At 37.8% G+C, this 18,220-nt stretch overlaps 2 protein-coding genes across 4 annotated transcripts; one reads left to right on the top strand and one right to left on the bottom strand.

The window, feature by feature from the left end:
* Positions 1-5,831: 5,831 nt before the first annotated feature.
* On the top strand, positions 5,832-7,882 carry LOC145091903 (AP-1 complex subunit sigma-1). Of its 2 annotated transcripts, none has more exons than XM_079029726.1 (8): positions 5,832-5,985; positions 6,101-6,223; positions 6,755-6,841; positions 6,944-7,035; positions 7,137-7,245; positions 7,333-7,368; positions 7,463-7,549; positions 7,632-7,882. In XM_079029726.1, the coding sequence occupies exons 2-8, from the start codon at positions 6,221-6,223 to the stop codon at positions 7,701-7,703; spliced, it is 486 nt and encodes a 161-aa protein (XP_078885852.1). In that variant the 5' UTR covers positions 5,832-5,985; positions 6,101-6,220; the 3' UTR covers positions 7,704-7,882. The 2 variants fall into 2 exon arrangements, with proteins under 2 accessions (XP_078885852.1, XP_078885853.1); XM_079029727.1 differs by having other exon boundaries at positions 5,834-5,985; positions 6,164-6,223.
* Positions 7,883-8,616: 734 nt separating this feature from the next.
* LOC145091902 (LRR receptor-like serine/threonine-protein kinase FEI 1) lies at positions 8,617-13,250 on the bottom strand. 2 transcript variants are annotated; one of them, XM_079029724.1, is made up of 15 exons: positions 13,108-13,250; positions 12,663-12,738; positions 12,029-12,097; positions 11,629-11,824; positions 11,275-11,482; positions 11,109-11,180; positions 10,934-11,005; positions 10,747-10,818; positions 10,575-10,646; positions 10,378-10,457; positions 10,144-10,305; positions 9,707-10,039; positions 9,392-9,640; positions 9,197-9,330; positions 8,617-9,116 (listed from the first exon to the last, which is right to left on the bottom strand). In XM_079029724.1, the coding sequence occupies exons 4-15, from the start codon at positions 11,723-11,725 to the stop codon at positions 8,898-8,900; spliced, it is 1,770 nt and encodes a 589-aa protein (XP_078885850.1). In that variant the 5' UTR covers positions 11,726-11,824; positions 12,029-12,097; positions 12,663-12,738; positions 13,108-13,250; the 3' UTR covers positions 8,617-8,897. The 2 variants fall into 2 exon arrangements, with proteins under 2 accessions (XP_078885850.1, XP_078885851.1); XM_079029725.1 differs by having other exon boundaries at positions 11,629-11,756.
* Between the last annotated feature and the right edge of the window lie 4,970 nt (positions 13,251-18,220).

The raw sequence follows: 18,220 nt of genomic DNA, 5'->3' as shown, positions 1-18,220 counted from the left end.
ATGCGGAGCGTACTCACTAGTTTGTCTTTTTGGGCTTTTTGAGGTTTGGGCCTTGTTGGGTCATTGGAATTCTAACTTTGGGCCATGGATGGACTTAGGGTTTTCTTGGAAATAGGTCCATAATGGTTTTAGGGCCCAACCGGGTTATTATGCCATAATGGGCTTTTTTTGCTTTTGATTTGGGATTTAGGTTGCCATTTTGGGCTTTTGGTCTTTTGGGTTAGACCTTGGTTATGGAACAAGAAAAGGGTAAAATGGTCTTTTACCCTTCAGGAAGTTGGTTTATGGAGTGGGCCTCAGATTTTGGGTTATTGGGTTAATTATTGATTAAGATTGTATTTTGTTAGTTGGTGCGAGGTTATCCGGTTCAACAGTACGAGCATTTATTTGGTTATCAGCGGATTAAGGTGAGTCTTTTCACTGTATCCATGGGTCGAAGGCACCAATGTCGACCCATTACTTTTTGTGTGGAATGTTAGTTGTCTATGTGATGCTTGCATGAAAGACCAAATCTGGCCCCTAGCAATGCTATGAAAGACCAGGATCTAGCCCCTGAAAATTGTGTGGAAGACTAGGATTTAGCCCTGACAGTTGTATGAAAGACCAGGATCTGACCCCCGACACTTGTATGTAAGACTAGGATTTGGCCCTCGACATTGCAAGGAAAGACCACGGGGGGTAGCCCATGACACTTGTATGTTTGGTATGTGGTATTTTGGGGAACTCACTAAGCTTTGTGCTTACAGATTTTATGGTTATGGTTTCAGGTACTTCCATTTCGAAAGGGAAGGGCCCGACTTGATCGCACCGCTTCCACCCATGTTTCTGCATCATGATGGTTTTGGGATTGTACTCTTGAATATTTGGATAAGCAGATATTAAATGTTGACTTAAGGATAAATAATGTTTTGGTTGAATTAAAAATGAAATTTTTACCTCATAGTTTTGGGTCGTTACAGTCTAGCATAAGGAACCATCAAGATGAGAGCTTTTTACCTCAAATAGCTTGCTAAGATGAAGATAACTCTGGATCTAGAAGCTCAATCCACTCCCAAGCAACCTCCAAGTGATCTTCTTCTTCTACTTCACTAAAACTCACTTCCAAGCTCAAATCTCACAAATGGCAATTAGGGTTTTGATATTATGGTATAGAGAGATAGAGGTTGTTCATTAACAGGTCTAAGGGTGTCATAAGTTGTTTAAATAGGGCACAAACCCTAAAAATCAGGGTTTTCCCATGCATTGCTTACGCCTTGCGTACTCCCACGTACGCCCAACATACGTGGGTGCATCCACGATCCGATAATGGGCTGGTACGCTAAACGTACTCATAAAGTATGTCCCGCATACTAGCTAGGGACTAAAATGCAGAGAAACTTTACATAAGGGGTTAAAAGAAACATACTAATAAATCCCAAATGTTCACTTAAGAGCAAAGCCATCTCCTTGATGATATTCCTTCAAAACCAAGAAACCCTACAAATCACTCCAAAAGCTAAAAAATCTCAAAATATATTAGGGTTTGCAAGGAAGGTCGAAGTTGGGATGGAGGATGATAAGAAGAAGGGTTTTGGGACTATAACGGTGCTTATATAGTGCACAAACCCTAAATATTAGGTTTGAGTCCAAGTTGTGTACGTCCTATGTGCCAATGTGCACACCCAACATACGTGCACGGGGCCAAGTACGCCCAACGTACCAAGGTGTATGCCCAGCATACCAAGGTGTACGCACAACGAACTCGTGTTGCACCCACTACTACCAAATTGTCATTGATGACCAATCTTGCAAACAAATCTTAGCTCAAGGGTCATGTAACGCCCCGTTTACTTAAATAAATTAAGAAATATAAGTCTCAGACTAATTTATGAAGAATTCTAGAAGTTGAGGGTTAAAAGTATAAGATTCAGATTAGTTTTGTAAGTATTTATGAAGGCAGAGACTAAATGGTAATTTATGGGGCTTCGTCTGAAGAGATTATAGAAGATAGGGGGCTGTTTGGTAAATTTCGTACTTAAGTTGTAATGGATTTTAATATTCAGGGTTTAAATTGTAAATATTGGATTTACTTTGTAAGGAATGGGGGAAGAAGGGACTATTTATGTTGTTATGGAATTATGTTTGAGAGTTGGGTATATAACCCGTGTATTCCTCCGTCGCACCTGGTAACCCTAAAACTAAGAGTTTTCTAGCCGCCATGAGTGAAATCAGCCGCCACCCTATCCTCTCGTGCCTCTCCGATCAAACAAGCCACAGTCTCCTCCCTAGCCGCCGCCACAAACCACTGCATCTTCTTCGCCGATGACGACCAAGCGGGTGACGAAGTTTATGTCATACGCCATTTCTTCTTCTTCTTCTTATGTTGCAGCCGCCACCTTAGAAGCTTTCATGCCGCCGTTCTCGCTGCTCACAGTCGTGGGCTCCCCGGACGCCACCTTCTAGCCATTGCAACGTTGCCGTTGTTGCCTAGATGCCGACGAAGACAAAGGTTGCTGCTCCGACGTGATACAATTGTAGAGAATGGGCGACCCGTTGTTCCAATGTTGTCGTTCACTAGTTGAGATCTCAAACCCTAGCCTCCATCCCCGCTGTTGGGGGCTGTTGAAGACAAGGAGCCACTGTTGCCTCATCCGCCGTCTGCTGCCACCTTCCTGTCGCCACCAGTCACCATGGAAGGTGGGCCTTGTGCATGCGTTTCTATGTGTTTAGTTGTGTGTTGAGATATTTTGTTTTGGATGAGTGTGTTTTGAAGTTTTTTGCTCATTATTGGCTGGAAAATAGAAGAAGTCCACTGCCACCACCGTGAGGTGGTGGCTGCCGCCGAGCACCGCCGCCGACCACCATGGTGTGGTTGTGTGTATGAGTGTGTTAGTTAGTGTGTATTAGTGTGTGTGGATTAGGTTTGGATGAATCATTGTAATTGTAATTATTTTGGTCAATAATAAAAATAATAGTAACCACCACCGTAAGGTGGTGGCCGCCGCCGCGAGCCGCCATCGACCACCACTACCTGAGGTGGTAGTGGGTGGTGCCCCGCTAGCAAACCCTAATGGGCTTAGATATTGGTTTTGGGCCTATTAGGCCATGTTTGGATGGAAAATCCTAATTATGAGTATTGGGCCTTAGACTTATTGGGCCCACTTGTGGGCCATTGGGATTGGATTGTGAATTAAGCACAAATTATTTCATGCCATTTATCTAGTAGAGTAAAGGAATTAATGGATCAAGTCCTTAATGGGCTAATCGAGAAAATCCTAATATTTGAGAATTTATCAGGACACACACACGAGAATTATTTAATAAGTGAAATATTAAATAATAATCATTGGCAGAAATTAATCTAAGTAATAATGGACTTAATGGATTAAGTCCTTAGTGAGTTAAGCCCTTAATGGGTTAAGTGAGAAACACTTAACCCTGATCGTCATTTTATGAGAAACCCTAATTTCTCTTGGGTATATTATTGGGCCTTAATGATTGGGTTGTTAATGGGTGGCCATCCAAGAATAATCGAATGGACTAGGGTAACTAATTGGGCTTTATGGTAAGGCCCAAATGGAAGATTGGGCCCAATTTGGAAAATGGGGCCATAGTTTGGGCCTAGAGGGTTGTATGATACTGGGCCCTTGGAATGAGACATGTTGGACTGGACTGGACAATTGGGCCTTAAGGGAAGCCCATGTAGAGGTTTGGGCCCAATTTGGAAAATTAGGCAATATGTTGGGCTTTGATCCCTAATTGACTTTGGGCCTATGGATTGGACCTTGGGCTTGGGTAAGCCAAGCTTAGGGTAATGTAGTAATTATCCAAAGTATGTAATTACAGTTATGTAGTGGAACCCAATTATTAATTGGGTGTTATTTTGATGTTGACAAATCGGGAATCTGTCATCTAGTAGTTGGGGTCGAGTATGCGGGACTTCAGCAGTGTGGGATTGAGTCTGCGGGACTTCAGCAGTGTGAGGTGAGTTTCCTTCCAGTAGGAACGGGTCTACGGCCACAATGTCGGCCCGTCTAGTTAGCAGTAGTTCCGGACCTTGGTCCGATGCAATAGTCTAGTGTGCTTGATGTCTTTGTGATTCAAGCATGTCTTTGTGTTATGTGTTCCGGACTTCGGTCTGATGCAGTATGCAGTATGTGTGCTTATGCTAGTTTGATATGTTTATGTTATGCTATGTTATGCTCAGTCAGATTCCGGACTTCGGTCCGATACAGGGGACAAGGTCCCAGTCAATTCCGAATTTCGGTCCGATGCGGTTAGTTCCAGTATTCGGTTCGATGCAGGCGACAAGGTCCCAGTTAGTTTCGGACTTCGGTCCGATGTAGAGGGCAAGGCCCTGGTTAGTTCCGGACTTCAGTCCGATGTAGTTCCCGGACTTCGGTCCGATGCAGTTTCCGGGCTTTGGTCCGATGCAGTGGGCAAGGCCCAATAGTTGTTTGTATATTATTGTTTGGTATGTGGTAGTTTGGGGGAGCTCACTAAGCTTCGTGCTTACAGTTTCAGTTTTGGTTTCAGATACTCACTTTTCAAAAGAGGAGCTCGGGAGGATTGCAATGCACACACCATTTGTTCAGCTTGGGATATTTATACTCTGATATACTTGATAGTTGTTATAATATTTTGAGATACATTGCTTATGAAATATTTCTATATGAGGTTTGTTGACTATGGTTTTTATTACTAAATTAAACAAAATTTTCAGACTGTGTTTTCGGGATGTTACAGGTCAAAAGTGAATACCTAAAAATTAGATGTTATAGAACGGTAGCGACATACAACAAAACAAACGAAATCGGGTCCTAAGCAGCCACCGACCAGCCTTTCATTGTCAACACAAATGAAGAAGAAACCTAAATGGAAAGAGGCAGTGAAGGGGTCGAAAAAGACATGACGGTGGATGATTTCAATGATGTGTGGCTTCGTAGTGGTGCACAGATTTCTTCTCGACTTCTTCTCCACCGGTGGGACGTCGTCGGTACGATATGGAATCGGGGGAGCCTTCCACCCAACCAAATAGAAAATGGTGGAATATGTTGAGGGAGAGAGAAATGTTCTTTAATGAAACAGTGAGGGCTTAGAAGCTTCTTGGGTAGGAATCGAAATTTTAAGGAACAACTATTGGAGGAAACGGTGGTGAGTCGAGCATGTGGTGCCACATTGAGTGATGACTAAGCAACTTTAGAATAAAGCCATATAATGTCATATTAAAAGGGCAAGCAAAAAGCAGAAATTGTAAAAAGTCACTAAAAATAGAGAAATTTATCAAAAAATAATAACCTCTATGGCAAAAATCTTAAAGAACCAAAGTATATTATTCTTAAGAGCTATGTGCATTTATATATATATATATATATATATATATATATATATATATATATATATATATATATATATATATATAACAGATTAAAATTGAATTAAGAGAAAAAAGAAAAAAAGGAGAGAGATAAAAATGAGGAGGAATCTTAACTTATTCACATCTACAAATTTAATGATGATTTTTATTTTTTATAATAAAATATATAAATCATTTGTTTTAATTAAAAAATAGTCCTGGTATGTATATATATATTTTTATGTAATGAATTAAAAAAAAAATCAGGTAGTTTAAAATTCACCCGACCCAATCCGAATACCCAAAATTCAATTCGGTTCGGTTTCGGTTATAATTTTACTTGATATTTACACGAAAAACCCGACGGGTATATCTGAACAACATGCCTAAACTAAACAGCGTTTCTAAAATTTTTATTTTTCTTATAAAAATTTCTAAAAAATAAATTATTTTTCGTGAACTATACACACCATAACTATTTTGACTATATTTGGTTTTTGCTTTTTCCTCATATAATACATGTAATCATAAGCTGATAAGAAATAGATTCACACTTTGTTCAACAAAATAGAAGTCCCTTTGTATAGAGGTGCTCTGTTCCACCGGCGACGATCAAGGCAAATCCAAACCTTCAATTTTCTCTCTTCGAGGTTTACTTTCCATCTCCTCGCTATCTCTTGATCCCGACCACTTTATGTTTTAATCATTCAAAATAATTGTTAAATTCTGATTGAATTTTCATTTCTAATTTTCATATACGCGTAGATTTTCTCTCTTTTAGTTTGGGCAAGTTTTGTAATAAATGCGAGGTTATTTCATCTTCTTCAGTAGAGTTTTCGATCGGATCTGACGGCAAACGAGGTTTTTCTCGCAGAAGTTTGAGCCATGGTGAGAGCTTGTAAATCCTTTTTTACTAGTTGCGTTTTTATAACCATTTAATTGAATTAGGGTTTCTATCATCAGTTGCTTACATATCTAGAAAAAACCATCTAACAATTATCTTCAATTCCCAATCGAACATAGACCAAGGATGAATTTGATTGTGCTCAGGAACGAGGATAGTGCCTTTTTCACCCTAATTATTTTGAAACAATGCTTCTTTCTAGAATGAACATTAATTGTGGAACAAAAGGGACTCTATACAAAGACTAGAACTGTGTTATTTCTCTTTTAGGGTTCTTGTGGTGGGGAGATACATCCATGAACTTAATTGAGTGACATTTACACAGACTAGCATGTTGTGAACCGAGGTTTTCTGCAAGTGCAGATCAAAATGTAACAAGAGTATTAAGGATTAAGAAGTTTGTGAAATCAGGAATTTGGATTTATCATTTGTGCAATTGGTGTAAATGTATAGATATGAGCATTTGTGGCATTGGAACTTGGAAATTATATGTTATAACTAATTTTTTGTTGCAGATTCATTTTGTTCTGTTAATAAGCCGACAAGGAAAAGTCAGGTTGACAAAATGGTATTCACCTTATACCCAGAAAGAAAGAAGTAAGGTATGCAATTGCAAGAATTAACAAGTTCTCATCTCTTTGATCCATGTATTTCACTTTTTCTTATGTTTCAGTATATTGTTGACATTCATGGACTTTATGTAGGTAATACGAGAGCTGAGTGGGATGATTCTCACACGTGGTCCCAAGCTTTGCAACTTTGTTGAGTGGAGAGGATTTAAAGTCGTTTATAAACGGTATCCCTTAAAATTAATACAACGTTTCCATTTTTAAAGAAGCTTTATTGTTCGTTTTTTGTAACTCTCTCTCTTTTTTTTTTAATAAAAAAACTTATCAGATATGCCAGTCTCTACTTCTGTATGTGCATCAACCAGGAAGACAATGAATTGGAAGTCCTTGAAATTATTCATCATTATGTTGAGATTCTAGATCGCTATTTCGGAAGTGTAAGCCATCTAATCTGTAAGAAATATTGGAAATGTGTTGTTTAGTAAGAAAATTATTTTATAAAATTTTGAATTTGTGTATGATAGGTTTGTGAGCTGGACCTGATCTTTAATTTTCACAAGGTATTTTTTCGCTTTCAGTTTTTGTCCTATTCACTTCAGTCTCAGTCAAAGTCAAACACAGTAGTACAACCTGTTCTGTTCTGTTTTGTTGCAGGCTTATTATATATTGGATGAGGTGCTAATAGCAGGAGAGCTTCAGGAATCGAGCAAGAAGACGGTGGCCCGTCTAGTGGCAGCACAGGTAAGATTTAAAAATCCTGGTGGCACATGTCCATGTGGCGGGTTGTGAGTGGCTGAAATTTTGGTGGTTTTTGTGTTTGTAGGATTCTTTGGTGGAGGCTGCTAAAGAAGAAGCAAATTCTATAAGCAATATAATTGCACAGGCAACCAAATAAAGCTTCTACTTGCCCTTACCTCTATCATATTGATATATTCACATCTCATTTTTACTATCTTTTTTTCTGTTGTTTTTTCCCTTTTGTTTGTGTGGAAATCTTTTTTTTAATTGTTAGAATTTTGAAATTTGAAAAGTCAACTGATATTAATCAAATGTATGGATGTGTGTATTTGTTCATTTTGAGCTTCTAGATGTGTAACAACGATATATCTTAACTTCAAATGTTTACATGCTTCATAGTCTTCTAAAAATAAACATGTGTTTGATAAATATGGTTGTCTAGATCTCATGCATAAACAAATATGAATTTATACCATATAGGCAAAATACATGTAAAATGAATGTACTTTAGAAGATGTACATTTATAATTAACTTTTAAGAGTTAATCAGGGACAAGTTACAAAAGTCTTTTTTAAGTTATAAGACACAAAATACGTATACATACAAACAAAGGGGTGGATCGTAGATTTTTAAACTGTTAAATGTTATAGAGATTTGACATTGGGCAAATAGAATTGTGATTTAACTTTGTTGCTGTGGGACAAGGAGTTGGAAAGATATATGGTTACATTCTTTGAATGTTGTCTTATAAAACCCCGACGATAAGGGCATTAAAATGAATTGATTTTTCTTTGGTTTATTTCTCTTTTTGGCCTAGTTGTATCAACACATAGGTGTCGTTCATTCAAATGTTGTGATGAGGTATAAATTTAAAAATAGAATAATAGTTCGTATGGATAAACCTTTCTAATAATAATAATAATAATAAGATTCATTTTTGAAGTTTGAAAATTATGTACAAGTAGAGTGAGATGGTGATCTGGTTGGTCACTAATACATATTTCTGCAATCATGTTTTCTTGTGTTATAAAAAAGACACAAGACGTATTATTGCATGAGGTATGAAATGTTATTGATGAAAAAGTTGCATTTGAATTTAAAATAAATAAGCAGAGTGAGCATATTATACAGAAATGGCATCATCACCACCAAGAAAGAAAGAGGATCCTATTACCTATACACATGTGGCTAAATAATTACCAAGTAAATGTTATATCAATATCATATCACAAACGGGGGGTGGGGTAAATTTGTAATAAAAAAAAATTGGTACTCATCTCATCTTACTGCATGAAAGAATGGATTGGAATTGGGTGATGACGTGGAAAATGAATTTGCAGAAAATGTTCTTCAATCGGATGAAGAATCATAGAAGTCGCTTGGGCATGGAGTCATAACCTCGGATTCAAGTGTTTTGACGACTCTGTCCATTGTGGGCCGATCTTCAGGACTCGGACTCACACATTGAATTGCAACCGACAGCAGAGCATCAGATGTCTCCGCCTCCACCCCCTCACACTCTCCATCAATTATCTCACGCTGCCTGTCCTCCGTCACCAAATAATTCAACTGCAAATAAAATCAAAAATCAAAATAAAAAAACATCCATCTTACCACAACACAATAATAGATGACATCACATGACATACCCAGCCAACAATATTAAGGCCTTTCTCTATGAAAGAAGCATCCGTGGGCCTCTTTCTACTCACAACCTCAAGCATCAGCACACCAAAACTATACACATCCGTCTTCTCTGTTGCTCTACCACTTTGCATGTATTCTGTATCAAACAAAAATTAGAAGCATGTACATATACTTTCTGATTGATGTTGGTTTGTTACCTGGAGCTAAGTATCCAAAAGTTCCTGCAACAATGGTGGTGATGTGAGATTCTTCATCTTCCAGCAGTTTTGCAAGTCCAAAATCAGAAACCCGAGCCTCGAAATTTCCATCAAGCAAAATGTTGCTTGATTTTATATCACGGTGTATAATTCGAGGGGAACAGTCATGATGCAAATAAGCCAGCCCTTTTGCAGCTCCCATGATTATCTTCACCCGTGTCTCCCATGCCAGTTGTTCATCACCATTTTCTGATAACAAATCATTCCTCCCTCAATCTCAATCACAATTCACAACAACAAAAACAAAATTATTACCATGGAGAGCTTCGTCTAGGCTGCCACCTGCTAAGTAGTCATAGAGCAAGAGTTTTGAAGTTGGAGAATTGCAGTATCCTCTCAAATTCACCAAGTATTTATGTTTGATGCTTCCAAGAATTGCAAGCTCTCTCTCAAAAAAACGATCAAATCCTTCGTTTAATTTTACGATTCTTTTTAAAGCAAAAACGTTTCCATCATCCATTGAAAGCTTGTAGACTGTTCCAAATCCTCCAGCACCAATTATATGCTCATCATTTAAAGCTTCCAGCTTTTTTATTATATCTTTCGATGAATATGGCAGGTCTCCATGAAACATCACAATCGATGCACCTGAACCAATCAATAACAAAAGAAAAAAATGCTCTTACTAATAATAATTATAAAGCTCATATATTGATTATTCTGTTAAAAAGCTTATCTCATTCTTTACTTACCTCCACTCACATCCTTTGCAATCCCTTTTGCATCATTTTTCCCAAGTTTTTTATAGAGAAAACAACCCCAGAAACACATAAGCGCAACAAGAAGCAATGCACCAACAGTAGCAGAAGCACTAATAAGTAACCTTCCAGAATTCTTTTTCACATTTTGACTCCCTACACAAACAAAATAAATCACTCGAATGTAAAAAAGTCAACCAACAACTTTTACAAGGAAGAAAATAAAACCTGTAGGCTGTTGATTTCCAACTTCATCTTTGCATAACTTATTAATTTGCTTCCCACATAAGTCACTGTTTCCAACAAACCTGCAAGTATCCAACCAAAAGTAAGCACCAACTTTGCCTTACAACACATTTTTATTTTCATTTTTTTTTAGATATTAAAATATGTGATAATTAGGAAATTTTAAGTTCAGAACTCACGAGTTACTTCCAAATTGGTCAAAAACACCATCTGTTGGGATTGGCCCAGCTAGAAAATTGGATGAGACATTGCTTCATGGGTAACAAAGAATTAAAGTCAGTAGAAGGTTGGAAAATAATATTTAAAAAAAAAAAAAAGATCAAATGGGGAAAAGAAAATAATCATGCTTACAGGTTTAGAAGGTTCCTCAAATTCCCAAGTGATGTAGGAATTCTCCCATCAAGAGAGTTACTAGAAATATCCCTGCAACAAGAAGCAAAATCTATATTAGTTATCAGATGATACAATTTAATATGCAAAGCTTTTATAATTGTACTCTTAAAGTGTTCAAAAGCTACCATAAAAGAGCTAAACTTACAATGTTTGAAGGTTCGAAAGGTTTCCCAATCCAGTAGGAATAAATCCACTCAAGTAATTATTCTGCAAAAATCTGTCAAAACAATAACAACAGAAGAAAAAGGAAGTGTTCATCAATATCTCAAAAAAACAAGAATACAATCCGATCATATCATATTAGAACAATTTGTGCTTACAATCCTTGCAGCTCTGTACAGTTTCCCAACTCTGGAGGAATTTCTCCATAAAAATTGTTGTAATGAAGATCTCTACAGTATGTCACATATACAGCATCAGTAGTTGTATAAGTATTAACTATTAAGCATGCACAAACTTGTTAAAAAGAGTTTAAAAATCACGTACAAGAATTTCAAGTGATCTAGCTTTCCAATATCTGGTGATATGAGTCCCTTTAACTTGTGATTGGAAACATTCAAAGATATAACTCTCATGGTTTTTTGATCACATATTACCCCTTTCCATCCACATGGATCAGGATCCTCTGGTCTCCATTGACCAAGAACATCATCTGAACTAATAATGCTTGTCCGGAAGTTCACAAGAGCTTCACCTAAACAATTAACACAAAACATTCTAAAATTCTTAAAAGATGATTCTCTTGAATTGCATCATAGAAAACATACTGATATCAAAATATGATTATGATTTGAAGATGGTTAAAACAACAACAAATAAGAAGGAATAAAGTTGACATACCATCTGAAGTGAGACTTTGGCATATGTCCACCAAACAACATAGCAATAGAATGTACAATGGCAATGACCCTTGAAAATCTTTAAGGAGAATTCCCATAATTGAGCATAATAAAATTCCTACAGATCATCTGATACACAAGGCATCAAAAAATCTCCCTTGGAAACACATTTAATGATTAACGTGACCATCTAGCAGCTGCAGGATTGTACAAGTTTCCATTTGAGAGAATAATTCAATAACACAAAAAGAAAATATACAAATTTATCACAAGAACTATGTGCATTAAGTAACAACCGTTATTGCATCATATGCATCTTTTGTGAATTAGGACAAGTGATTCGTGAAAGATTTAAAAATTAATAATTTGTTGATTTGATTGCTCTGAGATGAAAGTATAACCTGGCAGCAGAAGACAACTTTCTATTTAGGCTGAAGACCAGAAGTTCATCGACTATTATTATTAGAAACCTGAGAGAGATAGATAAGGAAAATATCTACATCAGCACCACCCAAGAAATAAGATTTATAAAATGGATGAGAGAGTGAAAAAAGAAACAAAGAAAAAGCATCAATTAAGGGTACCACATTTCCTTTTGTGAAAAATCAGGCTTAAGCATTTCCAATACAATATACCACAGCTTCCAGGTAGGTGCAAAACGATGAAATAATTAAAGATAAAACATTTTAAGAAAACCCCGCAGAGTGCACCTAGCTTATGACTAGAGTTATCAGAAGAATAACATGTATGCACCTGCAACATAAGCAAGTGATCCATATTATCCTAGAAGGTAACTTGGTCAAAATAAAGTAGAAATGTTATGCAGCAAGATTATGCTTATCAGAGTAAACCAAGAACATCGTGAACAATCGTTACAAGAGAATTTTAGAATGTCTAAGCTAACAATAATCTACGAGGATAAAAGGAAGTCACGAGCTTAAAACCCTCTGCAATTTATGAATATGAATGTATGTTACAGTTTACACATGTTGACGATTTGAGGATTTTACATATACAGATGAAGATGAGAAATACCATTGAAGTGGCTTCTAATCTCTCCTCTTTCTGGTGTACAAACTCTGCAGCAGTATGGCCGAAATGTCCTCCTTCCCTGCCCATGAATAAGTACAATGTTCAGATAGCTACACAAAACCTAACATGGTACTGATATAGTCCTCAATCACAACGATACGTTTATGAAATAATAGTTACATGCCCCTTATTCTAATGATTACCATCACCCCTTTGGTATTAAACCCATATGCAAAAACCCCTAAATGACAGTGTAATTTATAAAGACATTCAAACGTTATCCACTATTAGCAAATCAGAAATCATCATTATGGCTAGATACAATCAGAAGGCTAGTAAGGCAGCTATAACTGGAGCTACTTTTGCTTCATTCAAGTAAATTACATGTATCGCTACTGAAATTAAGCCGATAAAAAGCAAATTTAATCAGTATAGAACTGATAGTCACCGTGTTTTGGATCTGCAATTGAGGAGTTGAGCAAGTAGAAGCCGGAAGTTTGAGCTGTAAAGTAGAGAAACCCCTAATAGAAAAAGGAGTGTGTGTGTGATCATGAAGGGGAGAGAGAAGATGCTCTAGACATAAATATGGGGCAGGGCATCAGCGTCACCAATTAGCACAGAGTGGCGTCGCACGTGGGAGAACGATTGTTCATACGTGCGACCGACGCTCGCTTCATATAAGTTGGACTGTTGGACCATAGCCCGTGTCATGTTTTTTTCTTTTTCAAAATATCTCCTCCAACTTTGACCGAACAAAAACATGATATTAGAATTTTTAGTAAATTACCATTTTGGTCCGTGAGGTATATATTTTTGTGTAGGTTAGATCTTAGGTTTATAAAATTTGAGACTTCTTATGGCCGGTTCCATCTTTCAGTTTTGATCCCCATCATTATCACATTTCTCGTCAATGTTATTTCGTTAAGTACGTATCAAATAACTAAACTGACCATATTTTTGCATTTTTCTGATTTTGTCTTTTCTGTCTTTTAAAACTACTATTATTACTAAATTAAATAATCTATCTATCACCACCACAACCACATTATACCATTATTGTTGTTACCGCTCCACCAATATCGTTGTCGGACTCACCAGACCAAACACCATTGTCGCCACCACCAATCACCACTATCACCATCGCCAATCACCACCATCACCATCATCCACCAACCACTAGCACCGCTAATACTATCACTTGCACCAAATTTAAATCACAAACCAAAAAATAGAATCAAATCAAAATCCTATCATATAATCAAATAAAAATAAGGAATGGAAATGAAACCACTAATTAAATTAAAATAAAAAATAAGAGATTATAACTGTAGAGGAGAAAGAAAGGGAAATCAAAGAAGATCCAACCTTTTCTTTCACTTGGGCCCTATATAAAAATACTAACCATAGGGTTCGTCATTTCACAACTTACATCTCCTCATAAAACAAACCCTATCCCTTAGAAGATATAAAGCTTCCAAATTTATGAATTTTAGTTCATGAATCTTGTTAATATGTCCCTTTTGGTTCCTTTTGATGGATGTTCTTGGAGTTTGAGCAACTCGAGAACCCTATAAAGTGTATTAAGATGATTATTTGGACTTAAGATGACAGAAAAAAAGGGCATGCATGGGCTCTCATTGATCCATACACAAGTTCTTAGCCATTTTGGATCATGATAAGACCTTAGATCAATCGATTTATCAAACAATGACCGTAAATAAGAACAATAAGGTTTCACAAAGAAAAACTTTCACTAAGAATGATAATCTCACAAAGAGATTATCGTATGCACAAAGCGGCTATTAGGGTTTGTAAAAGCGTTCCCTTCACAAACCGATACAAAAGAATATATACTACTATTCTAGACAATCCCTACAAATCAGGGATATACAGCTAACTAAACTGTGTTATCTAAGGAAACAAGATAAATACAAGATCTGTTACAACGGGTTGAAAGAAGCTATATATACTGAGCTATTGTGATGTTGATGCTGATAGACTAACATCATCATATTTCAAGGTTTGACCTTACAATCTCCCCCAATATGATGATGTTCAAAACCAACTAGATTAGAACACCTCTGGACAAGAATTTCTCATACTCAGCTTCAGCTTCAATTTTCACAGGCCAGTAAGGACTGTCCAACAGCTCCTGTCTTCTATTCAGCAGCTCCATAGCACTAAGGATGTGAAACTCTCCGGATAGATTTTGATGACTCATGCACATTTGCCTTAAGCCAACGAGATGAGTTGTTGGAGCCCTTGGAATCTTAGCAGTTCGCTGAAAACACATTTTTCTGTTTTTGTCGAGATAGAACATCCCGTGTTCAGGAACTGAGATAAATTTATGTTGAACCGGCTCAACACTGATGGGAAGAGAGTTGTCTATTCCTCCAACACCAAAGTTTAGAACCAACACATCTTCACCATCAACTTGAAATTTGGTTCTTCGGATTCTAGGAACAGATGAACTTTGGCCTTGATGTTGTGGATGTTCTTTAGGAACAAGGTCCAAACGCTGAACTTTCTTGATCAGTAAATGAAGAGCACATGTCAGTTCAGAGGAGAGAGCTGAAGTTTGCTTGGATGCTAATTCGAGTAATTCCATCCATTCAGAATATCCATATTTGATCAGCTCATCCCTTTTAACAACTTCAGTGTATGGATGTTGAGGACCTTGACGAGTGATCAGCAATGTAAGAACTTTCTCATTACGCGGTTTAGAAGCTTTAACTTTGATGATTTTATCACTACACACTCGTCGTTTAAGAACATCTTGAAATCTTTTTCGATCAATCCTGTCAAGAACACTATCAGTCTTAGACTTACTGCAGCTGGGAGAAGGCTGAGAAGATTTGGATTTGGACTGATATTCCAAAAATTTCTGCATCTGAGCTTCAAAGGATCCTTTGACCTGAAGTTGATGCTGAATGAGAGATTCATCAGCTTGAGCAATATTCTTTAGAAGCTGAGCTTGATTGGCTTCATCAAGAATTTGCTTAACTTGATCAGGAAACATGTTCCATTCAGTTGCCAGGTTGGATATGCTGACTATGGACTTAGGTTTCTTGCAAGGCAAAGAGGTATCAGTGTGTGAAGACTTGCGCTTGCGAGAAAGAGGTTGAGAGTCCTCACTGGCTATATCTGAATCTTCTCCTTGGACTGGAATAGTAGGATCAATGAAATTCATGTCCAACATCTGACACTCATCATCCTGTTTTTCTTCATCATCAGGCTCACCACTATCTTCAACAAACTTTTCAGTATTAACAGGCTCCACAGTATCAGACTCGTGCACAGGCTGTGGTGACTCAGTAGTGTCTCCCTCCTTTGGATTATTATCAGTGGGCTCTGGTGACTCAGTATCTCCCTCTTTTGGATTATTATCGGTGTCTCCCCCTTTTTGAGCATCATCATTTTGTAGGCCAGGGTTAGGAGTAGTCAGAATAACTCCTTTCAGTTGATGAACATCAACTTCAATTCGAAGGAGACGCTGACTCATGTCTCGAGTCAGTGTAAGAAGCTCATTAAAAGCTGAGGATGGGATTTGGATGAACTGAGTACCTGGAAGCTTGTGGGATTGATGTTGTATCCCTTGAGAAGGTTGCTCCCCCTGAGCAGATGGCTCCCCATGAGTTGATTGAATCTTTTCAGTGACAGAGATGGTATGATGAGAAAGCTGAGGAGAAATTTGACCATCTCGTGGACTAGGATCATTGTGAATGTCAGCATTAATGTTGTTTACATCATCAGCTCCTTCATCAGTATCAGCGGTGAGTGAAGGAACAGTATATGGATTTGCAATCCATTCTCTCATCCGATCAGAGATGCCGATGTCAGAATCCAACGGATCATCCTGATACATACGAGTTGACATGCGTGGGCATTGGATGGGGTTTCTAGAGTGCGAGTAATAATCTGCAGTGAAAAATTTATCTAACACAAGAGCAATCCATCGTGGAAAGGGGACATGATCAGCGCGTACATTGGCACGAAGAAGTTGATCAAAGAAGAAAACCCCATAGTCAAGTCTTTTGTTGAGAAGAAGTGAACAGACAACTTGTTGCTCATAAGTGCTCAGTTGATCACCACTTCGAGACTTATGACCCACACATTTGCACAGAGCACCGGTGAAGAATTTCCATCCTGGAGTCATACATTGACGCAGAATGAGAGCTGATCGAGTACCAACCTTTGAGTGATCGTATCCCAGTTGATCAAATAGACGTCAACAGCGTTCAATAGGAGGAAGTTCAGAGAAGGGTTCAAAGATTGGTAACCTGAGCGCAACACTGAGGAGGTCAGCGGTAATAAAGACTAAGTGTCTTCCACGGCCAATAGTCCCGGAGATGACATTGTTTTCTTCATTGATTGTTGCAGTGTAGTAGAACTCACGGACTTGTTCAGGAAAGAACTCTGATGGAACGTCACTGATTGCGTATCGGAGATAGCAGGAGGCTAGAAAATTAACAAAGTCATCAAGTCCAAGACCTCGATGAACATCTGGAATGTCAGGATTGAAGACAACGTTGGTGGCTTTGATGTGTATTGGAAGAGGAGGAGAGTTTGGAGCAGGGATTACTCTTCGTGAAGTGGAGGAGAGTTTGGAGCAGGGATTACTCTTCGTGAAGTGGATGAGAAGGTGAATAGTGATGCTGCCATTGAAGAATTTTAGGATTCTAGGGTTTTGAAAAAGAAACGAAGGAAATTTGAATTGTGGAAGGAAGGTTTGAAAAGGAGGAGGAAAGAGGTTTAAATATGGAACGAAACAGGTTTTAAAAAGTAATGATTATCTTCTTCAAAAATAAATGCGTATCGTAACAACCTGTCAAATCAGAAAGATAGCCATTGGGCAAAAGGAGTCGTTGGACTGAAGATGAAACGACAATCAGTGTCTGCGGAAGCGCTGAGATCAGTGTCACAAAAGTTATATGCTGAGGATGGTTCTCCGTCAATTCAAGGTACAACTTGCTTGATTAAGGCTAGCAAGGAGGTTGGTGCGTGTGATAGATACTAGTTAGATTATCTAACCATCGGCACAGAGTGTTGTGTCTTTATCAGTGAGTGGTTCATCTTACTGAATCATTAGACACTGAGTGAGAAGAAGGTAAAGAGAGGATTGTTGCGTGTGATAGACCGTGGTGTTTTGGTCTAACCATCGGCAAAGCCTGTTAGACTCTCATCAGCGTGTGTTTTGTCACACTGAATCACAGAATCAGTGAAAGATTGGTAAGAAGAGATAGTTGCGTGTGATAGATCTTGGTGCTTTGATCTAACCATCGGCAAAGAGTTTCAAGTTGTTATCAGTGTATGGTTCAATACAGTGAATCATTCAACTTTAGTTTAGAAGATTTGAAGAAGAGAGAGAGAGATAAGAGATCAAACCAAGGACTTAGTGTGAAAATATCATCAGCATGTCATCATCAGCAAAAAGTACATCAGCTTATAAGACAATAGCAAACATTAGCAAAATAAATTACAAAGAAATCATTTCAAGTTCTCCAATAATGTGAGCAGTTGTTTGAGAATCCAGTGCCTTGGTGAAGATGTTAGCTAGTTGA

Source organism: Lactuca serriola, chromosome 3 (genome assembly GCF_051521515.1).
Source record: "Lactuca serriola cultivar US96UC23 chromosome 3, Lser_US96UC23_V15, whole genome shotgun sequence".
NCBI lineage: Eukaryota > Viridiplantae > Streptophyta > Magnoliopsida > Asterales > Asteraceae > Lactuca > Lactuca serriola.
Note: the sequence above shows the minus strand (reverse complement) of the source record. Positions and strands in the feature narration are given on the sequence as shown.

Excerpts from the sequence above, each read along its gene's own strand:
- LOC145091903 (XM_079029726.1), top strand. Across the intron at positions 7,246-7,332 it reads TAGATCGCTATTTCGGAAGT|GTTTGTGAGCTGGACCTGAT; the intron begins GTAAGCCATCTA and ends TGTGTATGATAG. Across the intron at positions 7,550-7,631 it reads CCCGTCTAGTGGCAGCACAG|GATTCTTTGGTGGAGGCTGC; the intron begins GTAAGATTTAAA and ends TTGTGTTTGTAG.
- LOC145091902 (XM_079029724.1), bottom strand. The coding sequence starts at position 11,725 with ATGGGAATTCTCCTTAAAGATTTTCAAGGGTCATTGCCATTGTACATT. Across the intron at positions 11,483-11,628 it reads CCAAAGTCTCACTTCAGATG|GTGAAGCTCTTGTGAACTTC; the intron begins GTATGTCAACTT and ends TTAATTGTTTAG. Across the intron at positions 10,647-10,746 it reads TTGAGGAACCTTCTAAACCT|CAATGTCTCATCCAATTTTC; the intron begins GTAAGCATGATT and ends TTACCCATGAAG.